At 32.8% G+C, this 20,250-nt stretch overlaps 1 protein-coding gene across 1 annotated transcript in view; it reads right to left on the reverse strand.

Moving 5' to 3' along the window:
* LOC134697452 (uncharacterized) overlaps nt 1–20,031 on the reverse strand; it is a 41,715-nt gene extending 21,684 nt beyond the window's left edge. The window contains exons 1-9 of the mRNA XM_063559730.1: nt 19,931–20,031; nt 15,360–16,118; nt 12,564–12,611; nt 12,002–12,118; nt 9,683–11,001; nt 6,843–7,004; nt 2,506–2,635; nt 1,620–1,726; nt 965–1,061 (exon numbers count right to left, since the gene is read on the reverse strand). Coding sequence (XP_063415800.1) covers nt 965–1,061; nt 1,620–1,726; nt 2,506–2,635; nt 6,843–7,004; nt 9,683–11,001; nt 12,002–12,118; nt 12,564–12,611; nt 15,360–16,064 — 2,685 coding nt within the window. The 5' untranslated portion in view covers nt 16,065–16,118; nt 19,931–20,031. The remainder of the gene's footprint in view (nt 1–964; nt 1,062–1,619; nt 1,727–2,505; nt 2,636–6,842; nt 7,005–9,682; nt 11,002–12,001; nt 12,119–12,563; nt 12,612–15,359; nt 16,119–19,930) is intronic.
* Between the last annotated feature and the right edge of the window lie 219 nt (nt 20,032–20,250).

Below are 20,250 nucleotides of genomic sequence, written 5' to 3' on the forward strand. Positions count from 1 at the left end.
CTAAGTAAGCAGCAGTTAATTATATGCATGTAATTCAGAGGTTGTCTTTTGTTGTTCTTTATAATTTTCAATTTGTTTTTTATGATTTTGTACATAAATCAGTGCATCATATGTTTTCTTCTTTGAACTATTTTTTTTCATGTTTTATAGCGAACATCAAATCAAAACATTTATTTTGTGATTACAGCAAGCTTGTTTCTAACTTTATTTTGAACTATTTTACCATCAGACAATCTGTGATCAACTGATAACGTGCCTTGCTATAATTTGCGTGTAAATTTGCACTATATTTATTTATTTATTTTATTTTCAATGCTAATACACAACATATAGTGCATCAGAAGCCTATTTGGCTGGATGAAAATTACTTGTATATATGAATGTAATTGTTTGTTTTAGTTCAGGTTGCACTTTAATATTAAAATATTCTATTCTATAGCATATTATACCTTTAATAATGTAGGGTATTGGTTTGTTCAAGGTTGTACAGTGACCTTCTTGATTCTTATATATAGATCTATGTATAGTGCATAACAACTGTGCAAAACTCATCCCAGTTCTACCTTTTTTTCTTTCCAGTTTTTGTTTTTTGTTTTCAAGACCGACAGACAGACAGACATATGGACAGAAGGATTAAAAAGTGACAGATTGATTAATTGATTATTGGTTGCTTAACATTCAGAATCATATACTTCATGCATGTTCAGGATGAGAACAAATTAACACTCTTTTTAACAAAGCATAAGATTTAAACTCCCCATTCTGAAAGGCCAGGCTGCATACTTGTACATCCTGTACAACCAGACAAATATCGCTCTCTCTTGGTTGGGACACACCAAACAGCCCATATATCTATTCCTGAATCACCTTTGGGGATAGACAGACATAGAAATTAAAAATAAGAACTATTGTATTTTTCATATGGGGCTCTATTATGATGCAGAAAACAAAACACTGACATTACCTTGCTGCTAAACTGGAAACCCATCTTTTCAATATTCCTTATAAATTTCCCTGTTTTCTGTATTCTACTGGTTACCTCTGCTATCATTAAAACTCCACTGTAAATAAATAACATACCAATAAACACCCCCATAGCCTAATATATGGTCTGAAAATGTAATGTTACAATTAGATACTCTGATTTATGAATTTGTATTTACAATGCAGTGTGTATATGTTTCATGTGTGTAAATTAATAAAAAAAAAAATAACATATATATGTATATTTCTTCAAATCATATTGAGAGGAATGTTTATATCAGTTTAAAACCATATCACTGCTCTTTCAATGTTAACTTTTCATTTTCAAAAGGGAAGTTATGACATGAATGATAGTATCATGCATTGTCATCACTGTCCATTGTGACAGTTGTTGTCCATTTGTTTGATGTGTTTTATCCTTTGATTTAGCCATTTGATTTGACTTTCCCGATTGAATTGTCCTCAGAGTTCAGTATTTTGTGATTTTACTTTTTATTTCTAAATTGCATTATGAATCAAAATAAAAGCCGACTCATTGTGTTCTGCTAATTTACTACCATGACAATACAGAATGTAACACTATTGAAGATTATTCAGTATTTGGATATTGATGTCTACATTAAAGTTATATATACCCTTTCTTCAACACTCTGTTAGCTTCTGTCAAATAATCTACCAAATTTGTCCCCATTAAAGACAAACAAAACACAGCAATATCTAATGAGCTGTCTTTCAATGGAATCTGGAAAAAATAATGTTGATTCCGTTGATTTATATAGTCAAATCTTAATTAAATACATAAGGGACCCTGTCCCTAGCAATATCTAATGAGCTGCCTTTCAATAAAATCTAGAAAAATAATGTTGATTCCATTGTATATATGTCAAATCTTAATCAAATACATCAGGGACCTTTCCTTAGACGCTGGACTAGTGAAGTAAATTGTTAACAGATGTAAAGCAATATATTTGTTGTTGAAAAAAAATAATCATATATATATATATGTTTTTATGAATAAATCTTTCAATACTTAACTATAAGCATTTAAACGAGTACAATGTATAATATGAAAAATATGTAAAACATGATTGTATAATATGCATGAATGTTTTTTATGTATGCATCTTTGTTTCCTTAATTTTTACTATTTTTTAAACAGGTAAAGCCATGTTGGATAACTAACAAACAAAAGTGTACATTTGAAATGTTGTCAAGAAGTTTCAATAAAGCAATAACATATAGGATTTTGTTCTTTTTCTGTTTTTTTTTTTTTTTTTGTTAATTTCCAAAGTACTTAAGAAATAAATTATTCATGCATGTATATTTATCATTAGTTATATAAAGTTTAATACAAAAATAAATAAAAAAATATCTTCCTTTATGTTTCAATGTCAATACGAACATGGGACACAAATTTATGAAACCAGAACCAACAGATACATTTAAGAGTAACCTGGGTCAAGTATCCAAATCCCCAGTATTATTTTTACTGGGTTTCTTAACCATCAACAAATCTGGTACCTTTTCAATATTACACACTGTCACATGTTCATTCAAAGCCACAAGATCAAAGGAGTGAACTTTGTTAGGTACATTTCTGGCTATCTTAGCATCTCCACATCCAAAATCTCCTATAACAGCTGTACTGGCTCTGAAATAGAAAGGTGAACTTTGTTAGGTACATTTCTGGCTATCTTAGCATCTCCACATCCAAAATCTCCTATAACAGCTGTACTGGCACTGAAATAAAAAGGTGAACTTTGTTAGGTACATTTCTGGCTATCTTAGCATCTCCACATCCAAAATCTCCTATAACAGCTGTACTGGCACTGAAATAGAAAGGTGAACTTTGTTAGGTACATTTCTGGCTATCTTAGCATCTCCACATCCAAAATCTCCTATAACCGCTGAAATGGCACTGAAAAAGAAGGAAAATATCTTTCTTACCAAAATATGTGGTCTGTCACAGATTTTACAATTAAAAATCTCCAGAATTCCTGAAAAAAATAACTTTCTTTCAGGTCCTTCTTCTTCTTCTTCCAAGTAAGGAACCGTATTCATGCTGAATGTATTTGGTCCCGCGAAAACTTAACGCAATGCCGGGCAAGGCAGCAAGTCCTCTCAAAGTTATATACATTTAAAACATTTGCCAATTTACAATTAAAATTATATACACTCTTTGCTGTTCACTTCCTTCCAGAGCCTGCTGCCAGAGCAGCTCTGAAACCCTCTATCGAATCGGCTGATGTTGTTTTAGCCGGTAGTTGATTCCAATCCCTGATGGTCTTTGGGAAGAATGACTGTCCATAGGTTTCAGATTTTGTTCTTTCTTGGTAAAAGCGGCCTATACCTCTGGTCCGGCTGTCATTGGGTATTAGATATTGTTGTCTATCTATATCAATAAGCCCATGCTGGATTTTAAATAGCATACATAGTCTGTTGGTTTTTCTACGTTCTTCCAGGCTTTCCCACTGTAATTGTTTCACCATGTGTGTTCGGTCTGAGTAATTATTATGAACAAATCTTGCTGCTCTTTTTTGAACTTGTTCCAATGATTTTATCTTTTTTTGGCTCGTTAGATCCCAAACTGTGCAGGCATATTCCACTGAAGGTCTTACCATGGCTGTATATGCTGCTGCTTTTACTGGTTTTGTGCAGTCTTTCAGGTTTCTTCTGATAAATCCCAATGTTTTATTTCCTTTGCCTACAATATTGTCAATGTGTCTATCCCAAGATAGGTTGTTGCTGATTGTTACGCCTAAATATTTGCTTGCATCAACATTGTCTAGTGTGTGTCCATGGAGTTTGTAAGATGTGTCTCTCACTTCTTTGTTCTTCTGAGTTATTCTTATAACTATGCATTTTTTGGCGTTAAAACTCATTTGCCATTTATTCTCCCATTCTTCCAATGATGTTAAGTCTTTTTGTAAAAGGTCGCTGTCTGCCTGGTTGTTTACTGTTCTAAAGAGTAGGCTATCGTCTGCAAATAGTTTTGTTTCAGATGATGTTGATGTTTCTGGCATGTCATTTATGTAGGTCAGAAACAATAGCGGTCCAAGAACTGTGCCTTGGGGGACGCCTGAAAGTACCAGGACTTGAGAAGAGACAGCTCCTTCTAATATTACGCTCTGCATTCTGTTTTCAAGGAATGATTGAATCCATTTTCTAGCTTTAGGGTTAACTCCATAAAATTCTAGTTTATGTAAAAGGCGGTGATGAGGTACTTTTTCAAATGCCTTTGCAAAGTCAAGAAGGATAATGTCCACTTGGGATCCTTTTTCCAGTTTTATAGCAATGTCATTGATTGTTATCATAAGTTGGGACTCGCAAGATCGTTTTTTGCGAAATCCATGCTGTGCGTTGGTAAGTATGTTGTATTTGTCAAAATGGTCCATAATACTGCTGTGGACTATGTGTACCAAGACCTTGCATGTGATGGAGGTTAATGTTACTGGTCTATAGTTGGAGGCTAGATGTCTTTCATCTTTCTTGAATAGGGATACCACGTTAGCATCTCTCCAATCTTGTGGGACTTCTCCGGTGTTAAGGGATGTTTGGTACAGATTTTTTAGAAAAGGAGCGAGTTGGTCTGCTGCTGTTTTTAGGATGAATGATGGAATTGAGTCTGGACCAGTAGCTTTGTGTGGTTTTAGGTTGTTAAGTAGTTTGTGTACTCCCTTAGTGCTGATTTTGATGTCATCCATGGTAGAATATGGGCTCTTTCCCTTGTTGGGAAAGTTATTTAGATTTTCCTTTGTGAATACTGACTGGAATTGATCATTGAGTATCTCAGCTTTGCTTTTATTGTCACTTTGTAGAAATCCCAATTTATTCTTCAATGGTGCTACACCTGTCCATTCTTGACCTTTGCTCTTTATATACGACCAGAATTTCTTCGAGTTGTCTTTATAATTAGTGCTTACTTCTTCCATATATTTTTTGTTGGCTTGTCTGACTTCCCATTGTGTTTCTTGTTTTAGTCTCTTAAATCTATCCATGTCTCTTTTCTTTTTCGTTTTCCTGGCCTTCTTATGGGCTTTATATTTTTTATTTATCTTCCTTCTGATGTTGGTGTTTATCCATGGCTCATTTTTGTTGGAACTCTCTTATCTATTGTGTTTTGGATTGCTTTTTTGAAAGCTTGTCACATGGTTTCAACATTTCTGTATACAGTGTTAATGAAAGATGAGTTGAATTTGGCCAAGTCCTCTTTTATTTTGTGTATTTCTGCTTTCTTCCATAAGTAAATTTTCCTTCTAACTGGCTTTTGTTTGAATGGTTTGCATGCCAACTCTAGTAGGACAATATCATGGTCACTATTTCCTATTGATGGTAATGGTTTGCATCGTAGTTTAAAAGCTGGATGAGAGGTTAGTATAAGGTCCAAGGTGTTATCTGTACGTGTGGTGAAGTCTACAATTTGCTCTAATCCGTTATCAGCTACAATCTCCAAGAAAGTTTGGTTTTTCCTGATTGGATATTGTCTGTTTATTATGGATTGTTCTGACCAATTAATGTCGGGCAAGTTGAAGTCGCCTCTAATTAAGAAGATGTCTTTCTGATGTTTTGTTCTGATGGTATTTATTTCATTCTGTATTTGGTTCAGATATGTGTCGTCAGTTTTATCCGGTGGTCGGTAGAAAGCACCTATAAGCATTTTCTTTTTCCCTTCTAGATGTATTGTACCAGTAATTAATTCTATGTCTTTGCTTTTTGTGATGTTTCCTAGCTGTAATGTTTTTTTAGCAGCTATCATTACTCCCCCATGGGGTTCTTTTGGGCGATCTCTGTGTTCCGTATCATAATTGAGATAGTCCGGGATTATCTCGCTTGACTTGATGTTCGAGTATCCCCAAAAATTTCATCCTTTATTCCAGAGTTTGTATGTACATGATATAAAGTAAATAAAAAATTCCCACAAAAAAGGGCCAAATACTGAATGTCTGCAAAAATAAAAGATTAACCCATCTTCCTCAATATATAAAAGAGTCTTTCTATTCCTCCTAATACAAAACTTATGCACATATAATGCACATAAATATGTGCATACATGTATTCAGTATTTACAAGAAAAAATTTGTAAGGGTTCCGCGGAACCCAGTGTCTCGCCTATTTTTGCTGTAAATTGCAGGCTCAACAACAATGAGGAAAAAAATCAATAAAAATTTTCCTCTTGTTACTATTTTATGATTGTAAGAAAATCTAAGTCCATTTAAAAGTAAATTACAAAAAAAACGGAGTAATCTTTTTACAAACTTTACTTCTGGATACAATCTTATGATCATAAATAAGCTTCTGTCCAAGTTTGGTACAAACCCAGGATAGTTTAAGAAAGTTATTAAAAAATTTAAAACTTTAACTACAGAGTGAATGTAATGGTTCCCCGCAGAAAAACTAAGTCCATTTATAAGTAAAATAAGGAAAAAATGGAATTTTATTTTTACAAAATTTACTTCTGGATCTTATCTTATGATCATAAACATGATAAACAAGCTTCTGTCCAAGTTTGGTACAAACCCAGGATAGTTTGAGAAAGTTATTAAAATTCTAAAAACTTTAACCACAGAGTGAATGTTTTGTTTCCCCGCAGAAAAAACTAAGTCCATTTATAGTAAAATACGGAAAAAATGGAATTTTATTTTTACAAAATTTACTTCTGGATACTATCTTATGATTATAAACAAGCTTCTGTCAAAGTTTGGTAGAAATACAGTAAAGTTTAAGAAATTTATCAAAATTTCAAAAACTTTAACCACAGAGTGAATATTTGTTGACGCCGACGACGACGGAATGTAGGATCGCTTAGTCTCGCTTTTTCGACTAAAGTCAAAGGCTCGACAAAAATAGTAGAAACTCACCCTGCTTTGATCTGTTTGATGATAAGATCTACTGGATTAGTTGGCCATTTGTTCACCTGGTTCTGGAAACCTTCATGGTAACAATTGAATGCTTCTGTATCTCCCTTGAACAACTGTACTGCTTCAGATCCTGTCTGGGTATACAGCTGCTCATTAATAAACCTAAAATAAAGAGTTATCTCCCATCACTTCTGTTTCTCCCTTGAACAACTGTACTGCTTCAGATCCTGTCTGGGTAAACAGCTGTTCATTTATAAACCTAAAATAAAGAGTTATCTCCCATTACTTCTGTTTCTCCCTTGAACAACTGTTCTGCTTCAGATCCTGTCTCACTCAGTCTGGGTATACAGCTGTTCATTAATAAACCTCAAATAAAGAGTTATCTCCCATAACTTCTGTATCACCCTTGAACAATTGTAATGCTTCAGATGCTGTCTGGGTATACAGCTGTTCATTAATAAACCTAAACTAAAGAGTTATCTCCAATTACTTCTGTTTCTCCCTTGAACAATTGTACTGCTTCAGATCCTGTCTGGGTATACAGCTGTTCATTAATAAACCTAAAATAAAGAGTTATCTTCCATTACTTCTGAATCTCCCTTGAACAATTGCACTGCTTCAGATCCTTTCTGGGTATACAGCTGCTAATTAATAAACCTAAAATAAAGAGTTATCTCCAATTACTTCTGTATCAACCTAAATAACTGTACTGCTTCAGATCCTGACTTGGTATACAGCTATTCATTAATAAACCTAAAATAAAGAGTTATCTTCCATTACTTCTGAATCTCCCTTGAACAATTGCACTGCTTCAGATCCTTTCTGGGTATACAGCTGCTAATTAATAAACCTAAAATAAAGAGTTATCTCCAATTACTTCTGTATCAACCTTGAACAATTGCACTGCTTCAGATCCTTTCTGGGTATACAGCTGCTAATTAATAAACCTAAAATAAAGAGTTATCTCCAATTACTTCTGTATCAACCTAAATAACTGTACTGCTTCAGATCCTGACTTGGTATACAGCTATTCATTAATAAACCTAAAATAAAGAGTTATCTTCCATTACTTCTGAATCTCCCTTGAACAATTGCACTGCATCAGATCCTTTCTGGGTATACAGCTGCTAATTAATAAACCTAAAATAAAGAGTTATCTTCCATTACTTCTGAATCTCCCTTGAACAATTGCACTGCTTCAGATCCTTTCTGGGTATACAGCTGCTAATTAATAAACCTAAAATAAAGAGTTATCTCCAATTACTTCTGTATCAACCTAAATAACTGTACTGCTTCAGATCATGACTTGGTATACAGCTGTTCATTAATAAACCTAAAATAAAGAGTTATCTTCCATTACTTCTGAATCTCCCTTGAACAATTGCACTGCTTCAGATCCTTTCTGGGTATACAGCTGCTAATTAATAAACCTAAAATAAAGAGTTATCTCCCATTACTTCTGTATCTCTCTTGAACAACTGTACTGCTTTAGATCCTTTCTGGGTATACAGCTGTTCATTTATAAACCTAAAATAAAGAGTTATCTCCCATTACTTCTGTATCTCTCTTGAACAACTGTACTGCTTTAGATCCTTTCTGGGTATACAGCTGTTCATTTATAAACCTAAAATAAAGAGTTATCTCCCATTACTTCTGTATCTCTCTTGAACAACTGTACTGCTTTAGATCCTTTCTGGGTATACAGCTGTTCATTTATCAACCTAAAATAAAGAGTTATCTCCCATTACTTCTGTATCTCTCTTGAACAACTGTACTGCTTTAGATCCTTTCTGGGTATACAGCTGTTCATTTATAAACCTAAAATAAAGAGTTATCTCCAATTACTTCTGTATCAACCTAAATAACTGTACTGCTTCAGATCCTGACTTGGTATACAGCTATTCATTAATAAACCTAAAATAAAGAGTTATCTTCCATTACTTCTGAATCTCCCTTGAACAATTGCACTGCTTCAGATCCTTTCTGGGTATACAGCTGCTAATTAATAAACCTAAAATAAAGAGTTATCTTCCATTACTTCTGAATATACCTTGAACAATTGTACTGCTTCAGATCCTTTCTGGGTATACAGCTGCTAATTTTAAATAAACCTAAAATAAAGAGTTATCTCCAATTACTTCTGTATCAACCTAAATCACTGTACTGCTTCAGATCCTGACTTGGTATACAGCTGTTCATTAATAAACCTAAAATAAAGAGTTATCTTCCATTACTTCTGAATCTCCCTTGAACAATTGCACTGCTTCAGATCCTTTCTGGGTATACAGCTGCTAATTAATAAACCTAAAATAAAGAGTTATCTCCCATTACTTCTGTATCTCTCTTGAACAACTGTACTGCTTTAGATCCTTTCTGGGTATACAGCTGTTCATTTATAAACCTAAAATAAAGAGTTATCTCCCATTACTTCTGTATCTCTCTTGAACAATTGCACTGCTTCAGATCCTTTCTGGGTATACAGCTGTTCATTTATAAACCTAAAATAAAGAGTTATCTCCCATTACTTCTGAATCTCCCTTGAACAATTGCACTGCTTCAGATCCTTTCTGGGTATACAGCTGCTCATTAATAAACCTTAAATAAACAGTTTTTTCCATTACTTTGTTGTTTTTAAACCACTGATTTATTACCAGCTTGAAAAATATCAGACATGTGTCGGACTTTCTGGCAAGCCTGAAAATTCAAAATGAATAAAATAATATTTGATTTAGTTTTGACAATAAAATGTTATGAGTAGCACCAATTCTGCAGGGTCGGTTGGGATTGGGGAAACAAACAATATTTTATTTTAGGTCTAACATAGACTATATATAACTAACCTAAACCTAGCAGATTTCAGTTGGTCCATCATTCTTTCACGTAATGATACTGGAGGCTTATGTTTGTCTTTTCCTGACTTTTTCTCTTCTTTCTCTGTGTTATGTTCATCTTTATCTTTCTTGTCCACCTGATTACCAGTAGACTGGGAACCAGTCTCTGTTTTCCCTGTACTGCTAGAATTATCCTTTGAACTGATACTTTCACCTAGAACTTTTTGTAGGGTTGATACCTTAAAAGGTAACTTTTTACTTGCTTTATCATCTTTGAGGTTATGTTTTTCAGTTTTATAAGCTTTAAACTTTTCAAAGTCACTTAATGATTTTTTTCCTTCTGGAACTGTTTTCACAGACTCCTCTGTCTTGCTTAATTCTTTAACCTTTTTACTGCTTTGTGGAATTTCTGACACATTATTTGACTTTTGTGAACTATTTTTCTTATGTAAATGTGATTTTATATCTTTGGAAGATACATTGGTTGTTTGTTCTGAATGAACTATTTCATCTTTTGACTTCTTGGAACTTTTCCGCTTTAATATTGTGATATTGTCAGCAGCACTTGCTTGTCCAGAATGAAGTAATTCATCTTTTGACCTCTTTTTAGAACTTTTTGCCTTACTTATTTTAATATGATCAGCACCACTTGTTTGTTCCGAATGAACTAATGTTTTAGCAGCTTCAGCATTTGTTGTTTGTTCAGATTGAACTTTTTCATCTTTTGACTTCTTCTTAGGACTTTTCACTTTACGTGTTTTAATATGTTCAGAACAAGCACCTGTAGTTTGTTCAGCATGAACTATTTCATCAGTTGAACTTAATGTTTTTGCTTTCCTCATTTCATCCAAATGTTTATACTTATTTTTCTTGTTTGAATTCTTTTTCTTTTTTCTTCTTTTCTTTTTTGCATCAATTTCAGAAGTTTCTGAATTCAAAACATTTTCACCACCAGACTGTTCAACATCATTGTCATTTTCACAATTTTCTTTCTTCATTTTTTTCATCCTTTTCTTTTTACCTTTCTCAATTGGTTCAGGATTAACTTCATCAACTTGATTTTCTGGATCATGTTTCCTTTTCAATTTTTTCAGTGTTTTACTTTGTTTCTCTTCTACAATATTCTTCCCTTCACTTTGAAATTGTTCCAGCTTTCCCAGCTTTTTTTCAGTTTTCAACTTTTTAGATTTAATATCTGTAATTCCATTATTTATTTTCTTATCCTCAGCAATCTTCCTTTGTTTTACTTGTATATCTTCATCGACTTGTAATATGCTTTTTCTTTTTTTCTTTTTCACCTTCACAACAGATGAGGTAGTAAGTTGATGCTGTAATTAAATTAAAGAATAGTTGATGGTCTGTCAAATAAAATTTACAATATTGAAAAGATACAAGTGAAAACATATAACAGCACTTTTTATACAACCGCACAAATTGAAAATTTTTGGTTGTATATTGGTATGACGGTGTCGTCCGAAGACATTTGGTTTTCGCACTATAACTTTAGTATAAGTAAATAGAAATCTATGAAATTTTAACACAAGGTTTATGACCACAAAAGGTTTTTTGTCTTTGGTTCCAACAAATTGGGGGCCAAAAGGGTCCAAAATTATACTTATTTCATCAAAAAAATGAATTATTGGGGTGCTTTGATATATGCCAAATCTAACCGTGTATTTAGATTCTTAATTTTTGGTCCTGTTTTCAAATTAGTCTACATTAAGGTCCAAAGGGTCCAAAATTAAACTTAGTTTGGTTTTAACAGAAAGTGAATTTTTGGGGTTCTTTGATATGCTGAATCTAAACATGTTCTAAGATGTTTGATTATGGGCCCAGTTTTCAAGTTGGCCCAAATCAGGGTCCAAAATTAAACTTTGTTTGATTTTAACAAAAATTGAATATATGGGGTTCTTCAATATGCTGAATCAACCCATGTATTTAGAATTTGGGCCCGGTTATCAAATTGGTCTACATTGAGGTCTATGAGGTCTAAAATTGAACATTATTTGATTTCATCAAAAATTGAATTCTAGGGGTTCTATGACATGTTGAATCTAACCATGAATTTAGATTTTGGATATTGGACCATAATAGATAAATGTCCAATTTAAAATTTTCAAGTTTTTAAGTTTAAGTTCTTAGATTCTTAGACCACATTCATTCTGTGTCAGAAACCTATGTTGTGTCAACTATTTAATCACAATCCAAATTCAGAGCAGTATCAAACTTAAATGTTGTGTCCATACTTGCCCCAACTGTTCAGGGTTTGACCTCTGCGGTTGTATAAAGCTGTGCCCTGCGGAGCATCTGGTTAAACCCTATCCTTACCTTTTGAAATAAGTCATTTATTAAGGGACCTCCTGTAGAATCAAATAATTGTTTATTCAACTGTACTGCACTGCTATCCACTGTCCAATCTGATAAGTCGAAGTCCATTCTGTAAATCTAGGTGGAAGAAAACAAAATAGGTGTTAATCATGTTAATTGTTACTGAGAATACATGTATCTATCTAGTGTGACATATTTTTTAAAGCTTATAACTTTTGTCACTGAAGACCATCATAATGGTTCTCTTAACATATGTATTGATTGATTGATTGATTGGTGTATAATGCCATTTTCAACACTATTGTGCTTTTATAATTGTGTGGTGGTCATTTTTTATTGGTAAAGGAAACAAGTCCCTGGTGAGAACCATATTACATGTATCCGGTTATATACTTTTTTTCATGCAGAAATTTTTCAAAGAAAAAAAAAGTTGGATTTCACACAGCCATGGACATGCATAACAAGATAGAACCTTTTATCATAATATTTACTAACAATTTCAACATACCTTACTTAAGTTTGATATACTGTAGTTGTATATAGGTGTATAATTCCAACCTACCTTACTTAAGTTTGATATACTGTAGTTGTATAACAAGTGTTTAATTCTCTACCAAAATCTAATTATGCTGATAAAACTTCAGTCCTAACCATCTTATAAACATACAAATAACCAAGACAATCAGGGTACTAGGCAACAACATCAAATAATAACAAATATCAGTTTCCATGGTTTCATTGTAAAGTCTGAAAATATATGAAATGTACAAATGAAAAACCTATCGGGGGTACAAGGGAATCAGATTTGAAAAATACATTAATTTAACAGCAAATGTTTCTGTATTTTACGTTGTACGTAAGGCCTATACCATCTTTCATTTTTGCAAGAGCCTGAACTTTGTACAACTAAGAAACATCAGTTTGCACCAAATTTGTTTAAACTACTAGTCTGAAGACCAATACTTCAATATTTCCCTATGTGTTTGGCAAAACTTAATAGGCCTAATAAAATTTCATTATTCTGTGTCATCAGACTAGTGTCTAATGGTGGAGGCTGACACAATCATGACAATACAAATCCAGGATTTCAAGTGATAAAATTGAGAATGGAAATGGGGAATGGGTCAAAGTAACAACAACCTAACCAAAGAGCAGAAAACAGCTGAAGGACAGCAATGGGTCTTTGATATAACGAAATAATGTCATCTTGGAGAGCAAGGCAATGAAGAAACAGTTCAACATAAGTGAATCCCAAGGTAGTTAGAAGTGAGTGGTTGACACTCATTGACTAGACATGAATGTAATCAGTAGTCAGCAGAAAATATGGTTGAATGTAACCGTTTTTGTTAGAGCATACTGTGAACATGTGAAAGACATTGCTGTCTGCAATGTTCTTATAAAAGACCATTGTTCAAGAATTGATATACTATTCATTAATAGTCAAAGGGACATAACTCTATTTCATTTGACAAACTGCAAAGTTTCTGTACATAATGGTAAAAGAAGGCTGTTTAGAAACTTCTAGATACCTATTATGTATATTCACTATATTGGATTGTTTTCTGTGATTTTATTTGTTTACTGCATATTGCTGTTTACTATATTCAGACCCCCTTTATAAACAGAATTTCTTATTAATGTTAAACCATTCTTCATTTTCATATTGTTATACCCTGAAAACATAATTTTTTGCTTTTGTGTTCTCTGTAAATTAATGGTAATTAAACAATAGACCATTATGTTGTTCTCATTGGTAGGCAGCTTATTTTGTATAGACCATTATAAAGAACACCCTTTTTGTATGTGTTGCACGCTTTATACATGTAGTTATTTGTTCCAAATTTGACTGTATGTCAATTCTGATCTTTTTCAGGACTTCAAATGTTTAAATCCCTTTATGGGTTGATTTAAAATTAAAAAAAAGTAAGCAATGAACGTGGTTGTTAAATTTCATACTGTTACATGCTTTTTTGCGCTTTTTTATTAAATATTTGTTTGTTTTTGTTCTTATTGTGGCACTGTGATGACTGCTGTACCCCTATTTTGACAATTTTACAAATTTTGTCTGTTTTGTTCATGCATCGTTGTAAATATAATGGAATGTGATGTGACTGTCATACATGTGAGAGGTTTAGTGCTAAAAAAACCAGTATCAATCCACCATTAGTCTTGAATATGACAGTTGTTGTCCATTCCTTTGATTTTGCCATTTGACTAGGGACTTTCCATTTTGAATTTTCCTTTGAGTTCAGTATTTTTGTGTTTTTACTTTTTTCATGATCAACATTGAATGGTTTTGACTGTAACCTTGCCGCCCTTTTAAACTGGTACTGTCTACTTTTTTTCTCTTGTGAACCATGGTGCCTGATGTTTGTGTTTGGATTACTTCCCTTACACTGCTTTTAAATTGTCGCTTTTTTGCCCCTAATTCCTACACATTTTGAGCCAAAAAATAACATAGCCTATCATAACCATCCCTTTCACCTTTGTGATATGGAAACCTGTGATATAATTACTGAGAGATCCATATTTTTGAACTTAATTCCTAAACTGTTGGGACCAAAACCCCCAACCTTTCTGAAGTGGTGATTAACCTTGTGTTTAAATTTTGTGATTTCTATTTACTTACACTTAGGTTAAGTCCAGAAATCAATTGTCTTTGGACAATGCTGACAATGACAATACCAATATATCGCAACTTTTTTGCAGTTGTATCAAAAGGTAAAGATTGCGTGAAGGTGTAAATTGTTTATTTAAAATACATGCTTTAAAAAAAAAGTTCTGGCTTTTTTTATACAATTCATCCAGTTCAAATTGTAATACATACATGACATACGGTACATATAAATAATTTAGTCCTGGTATCTATGATGAGTTTATATACATGATTTGTGATACCATTATATCGTTATCCATGCACTTCTCTACATTTTTTTATTTTCTTTATTTTTAATTCGTTTTTTATGTTTACTGTGTAATTTAAATGTTCAACTTCAGATCTAAACACCAAAAACACTAGTTACATATACTATCCTATCTCTCTGGAGTTTTTATTAACGTTTACCATCAAAATAATTCAGTAATGGATTTTAGATATATACCAGTAAACTGTTCATCTTCCAACCTATCAAGATATTCCTGCTGAAGAAAACTATACTCCTTTAACATGTTTAACAGATCTTGGTCAGCATGTCAGAGGCTACTATTATACTGATTGCAACAAAACCATTACATTTCTATTTTTATGACCTTTGACATTTTGAACTTGATTCCTCTAAAAACTACCAGGAAAACACAATTGTCATTGAAAATTCTGGGGTTAAAACTAAGTCGCAAGTAAATTTGTTATTATTTATTTATGATAAAATCTAATAAAGTCTACTTGAATATCGACAGATTTAGTTTTATGACATTTATACATCTGTGGAATCAGGAATCTAACTTCTCCAAGTGTTTCCATTCCTATGTTCCATTTTTTAGTTTTCCTCTGTATAAATGTCCGCGTTGATGTTTTATGAAATGAATAGACTGAATTGTTTGCCATATCAAGTGCTATTTGCACAAATTTCATATCAATTCCTTCATTGTTTTTGGTTCCAAAAGGTGGATTCATTATAACTGTATCAAAACATTTATGAAATTTTCCTGAGATTGAACTGCAATCTTTCCCAATATCACTAGAATCACTTTCTACAGTAGAACTGCTGTGTTCACGTGTTAAATTTGTAACATCTAACTGAAGTAAATCAATATTCTCAAGGTCTAATGTCTCAATATTTTCTTGACATAATTCTAATGCATCTCGATCTATATCAACTCCAAGGACATAACTGGCCCCTAAAAGTGCTGCCCCTATACCTAACACACCAACCCCACATCCTAGGTCAGCTATCATCTTTCCTTCAATGTCTCCATACTGTGATTGTATAAGATAAATTAATTCATGGGTTGTTTGAATATCTGTTGGGTATTGTTCTAATAGAATCTTAGGATCTCTAAACTCATTGTCGATGTGTGATAAAGCTTGGTGAAATTTACTAGGTTTCATGCACGGAGTATTCATTCTTGTTAATAGTTTTAAACTCTTCTGTCCCTCTTCACAATTGAGTTTTAAAACCTGGAAAGAAAGATGCAAACTGTATGTCTTATTTGTCCTTGTTTATCTAATATTTGAAATACATTTTTAAGAATGATTTGAATTTTTTTTTTTTTTTAAATTAGTTGCATGCTATAAATATATATTATTTCATAGGATATAATCATTAATAAAAAATTATCTATGATTATATGAAAACATAGCTTATAAATTGAATTTAATCATTTCTTAATAGAACATTCCTCTAAAAAAAATACGACAAAAGTAAATTGTGTAAAATTCCAGTACTAGAAATAACACATATCATTTGCACCTTTCCACAAAAAAAATTAAGACCAACAAAACATTTCCTTTCCCACTGAGAATTTCAGGTTAAAGTGTGACTGTCATTACTTAAAAAATGTATATACTCAATTTTTACTAGTCAAGCTTTAACTTCATCATTTCTACAATTCTAAAACTTTGAGACTAATATAGTAAGAGCTCCGACATAAACTTGTGTAACTAGCAATGATTGCACAAGTCAGATTATACCTCATCAAAATGAAATGACAGACTTCCCCAAACATGCTACATGTATCATGTATACTCAAAATGGACTAATTCTGGTCTGTGAATAACATACATGGTACTTGAAATGTTTTAAAGTATTTCAAATTTTGTTCCAACTTTATCAGTCATGTCAGTCACAGCTCAGAAAGAAATATGACTGTTGGTTTTCCCGTTTGAATGGTTTTACACTAGTAATTTTGGGGCCCTTCATAGCTTGTTGTTCAGTGTGAGCCAAGGATCTGTGTTGAAGGCCGTACATTGACCTATAATGGTTTACTTATTTTCAAATTGTTATTTGGATGGAGAGTTAATGTCTCATTGGCACTCACATCACATCTTCCTATATCTATTTCATTTTTTGAGGATTTTTAGTTGTGTTTTTACTTACAACAACATATGACTACAATAATTTATATAATGTTTAGCAAAATTTATTTGGCCTTCATCATGTTCATCAGAAGGTTTCATGTTAACTTCTTCAAGTCAATAAGTCACCAAGATTACCTACCTTCAAGATGATGACTGACCCATGAAACAATGTACATAAAAGTGTGACAATAATGAATGGCAATAATTTATTATTTAAAGTGTAATATGACTGAGAGTAACTAGAGAACAAAAACAATGTTTATTCAATTTCTAATTCTATAATTCATAACCACTGAAAATGAAAGAGAACTTACATGTAGATGAGAAGAAAATGTTAACATCTTTCTCTACCAACAAAAAGAAATAGACTTTGTTGCTATTTTCAATTTAATATTTTTTCCTATAGGAAATAAGTGCTAGGTTTCTGGGTACCAAAGATGTAAAGGGGAAGAGTGAAAATCATCCTACTTACTGAACTGATATATCCAGAGCCTTGAGTCAGGATCACACCTGGGACCTTCAGCACTGTAGCCATTGGTTTTTACCAATTAATGAATGGCTATTATTTATTTTGAATTTATTGAACCATAAAACTAATTTTTGACTCTTCACATTGAATAATCCGCGAAGCGGATTATGTAAAATGTGAAGAGTCAAAAATTAGTTTTATGGTTCAATAAAATCAAAATAAATAATTGCCATTCATTATAAATAAATTTCTATCAAAAATAAGTTTCAAAGAACTTTTTATATTATTCATATTAACAATAATAACGTACACACATGTTGGCGTATGAATACACAAGGTCAGAGTGGGCGTGTCGCCATGAAAATTGACAACATTGAAAATAAAACTAATAATTTAAACCAATCAGAAGACAGTAAATACACCAAATTTAATTATTAGACCATGAACCAACACACAAGATGAATATATGTATACACCAAGTTGAATCAACAGAACCATACTTGGTCTGTACTGAAATTTCCAGTGCCTCAAGTCAGTATTCAACCCAGGACATTTAGCACTGAAGCCATTGGTTAAAATTATTACTAAGGCCAAGGAACCTATACAATATACAATGATAAATACCAACAGAACCATACCTGGTGAATCTTTATGACAGCTACAAAAAAGAAATCCTGAACAAGCTACCAACATTAAAACATTGGTTGGTCTCATCATGCTGATCTTTTAGAACAATTAAAATTGCAAACAGTACATATCTTTTATGTTATGATTGTGTATCTGTATAACAGAAGAAAAATAGAGGAACAAGTTATTTTTGAAAGACCAGCAAACATTTAGATTGTGTCTGAATGTCTGACAGAAAATAAGAAAGTTAACCAAAGTACTCTGCAAATCTCATTCTGCTAATTTAGGTCAAATCTTATTGACAGTGCGACCAAGAGTCAGATAAACTTTATGTATATGTATTCATCAAAATAAAAGAGAAAATAGAAATGGAAAATATGTCAAAGATACAGCAACTAGACCACAGAGTAGATGAAGGCCACTAATAGGTCTTCAATGCAGGGAGAAAATCCGGCATCCATAGGTGGTCCTCAGTTGGCCCCTAAATAAAGTTGTGTACAGTGAAAATGGACGTCATACTAATCACCAAACCATATTAATGAACTAAAATAAAAACTTACAAAATTAACAAAGGCAAGCTGATGCTCCTGGCTTTGGACAGGCATAAAATTGCAGTGGGGTTAAAAATGTTTTTTGAGTGGTCAACCCTCCCCAATCATGCCGGTACCTCCAGCCAATGTACAATAAAAAGACACATGCCAATATGAACAGTAAAACTCAGTTTAAAAGAAGTCTGAGTCTGATGTCAGAATAGGTAACAAAAGCAACTTAACAAAATGACAATGATGCAAAAATTAACAAAGAACTACTAGCCATTGCTAGCAGTTACTGACATGCCAACTCCAGACCTCAAATGAACTGTTTGAAAGATAATTAAGTCTTCATTGTATGAAAATCAAGTACAATCCCTCCCATTAGGAGTTTACAATCATAAACATGATAACCCCCAGAACCCCCGCCCACCCCCTGGATCCGCCACTGGGTTAGATTTTAAGGTATACATGGTGAGTACTGACATTTTTGTGGTTGGAAAGAATATAACCACAAAGATTGGATGTGAAATACCTGAACATTTAAGATGTCTGCATGTTATCTGTTAAGGAATATTCAAAAGTATTGAGCATTGAGCAACAAGAAATATTTTGATAATTTATATTTTGACAAATATTATTCACATGTGACATAAATCTATTTTAAAAACATTTACCAGTCATGCGCCGGAAAGTAAACATCAGTATGTTGATGGTTTTCTGTAACAAAAGGAGAAGAAGAAGAAGAGGAGGGCAAGACTGCCAAGAGTTCCATATCACCAACTTTAACATGTTTAAAGTGACAGGTGTGCTGACCTTTTTCAAGTTATTAGACAATTAATACAATGCTACACTGCAGCTTTCATAGGGTGCAATATCAAATACTTAATCTTTCCAAATAATGTGTCTTATTTAGGGCTCTTCACGGTTAGTTCGGCCATGTTGGATAGGGGGCAGATTTTTAAGAAAGAGGTGGAAATAGTATGAAAGTATGGGAAATCCTATGTGTGTTTCCAAGCAACTGCTCTGTTTCTATGATGTTTTCCCGTATTTTTGCCCCCTATCCAACATGGCCGAACTAACCGTGAAGAGCACTTAACCTGTTTTAAAACAAGTACCTATTTGGGCTATTCCAGAAATAATTTTGGATTTGCAGATGGAAGCTGTTTTCCTTCTCTTTTTTAGGTCGATTGTCCTAAAAGGCTAATGCTACTTAAACCATTGTGACATGTTTACTTTGGATATACATGATATGCTATAAATCTACAATCAATAAGAATTCTTACTCAATATTTCAAGATTTTCGCACGTGTGAGATGTTTACAACTGGATACCAGTGTGTAGTTTTTCCAATGAGCAAGGGAAGATCAGAATTATTAAAATCCAGTTCATGGTAGGAGTAATTTTAGTACAGTAACGGACAATACTTTCCGGAATACACTTTTCAACTCTTTAAACAAACGTCATCTCAAATACAATTATACTTCATATCGACTTACATTTAGACATTAGACATTAAGCATTATTCTTATTATACCAATCATGGTCCCTTGTCGGGAAAGATACAAAAACATCATAATACATTGATTATATTTATAAACATTAG

Source organism: Mytilus trossulus, chromosome 14 (assembly GCF_036588685.1).
Source record: "Mytilus trossulus isolate FHL-02 chromosome 14, PNRI_Mtr1.1.1.hap1, whole genome shotgun sequence".
NCBI classification, from domain to species: Eukaryota; Metazoa; Mollusca; class Bivalvia; order Mytilida; family Mytilidae; genus Mytilus; species Mytilus trossulus.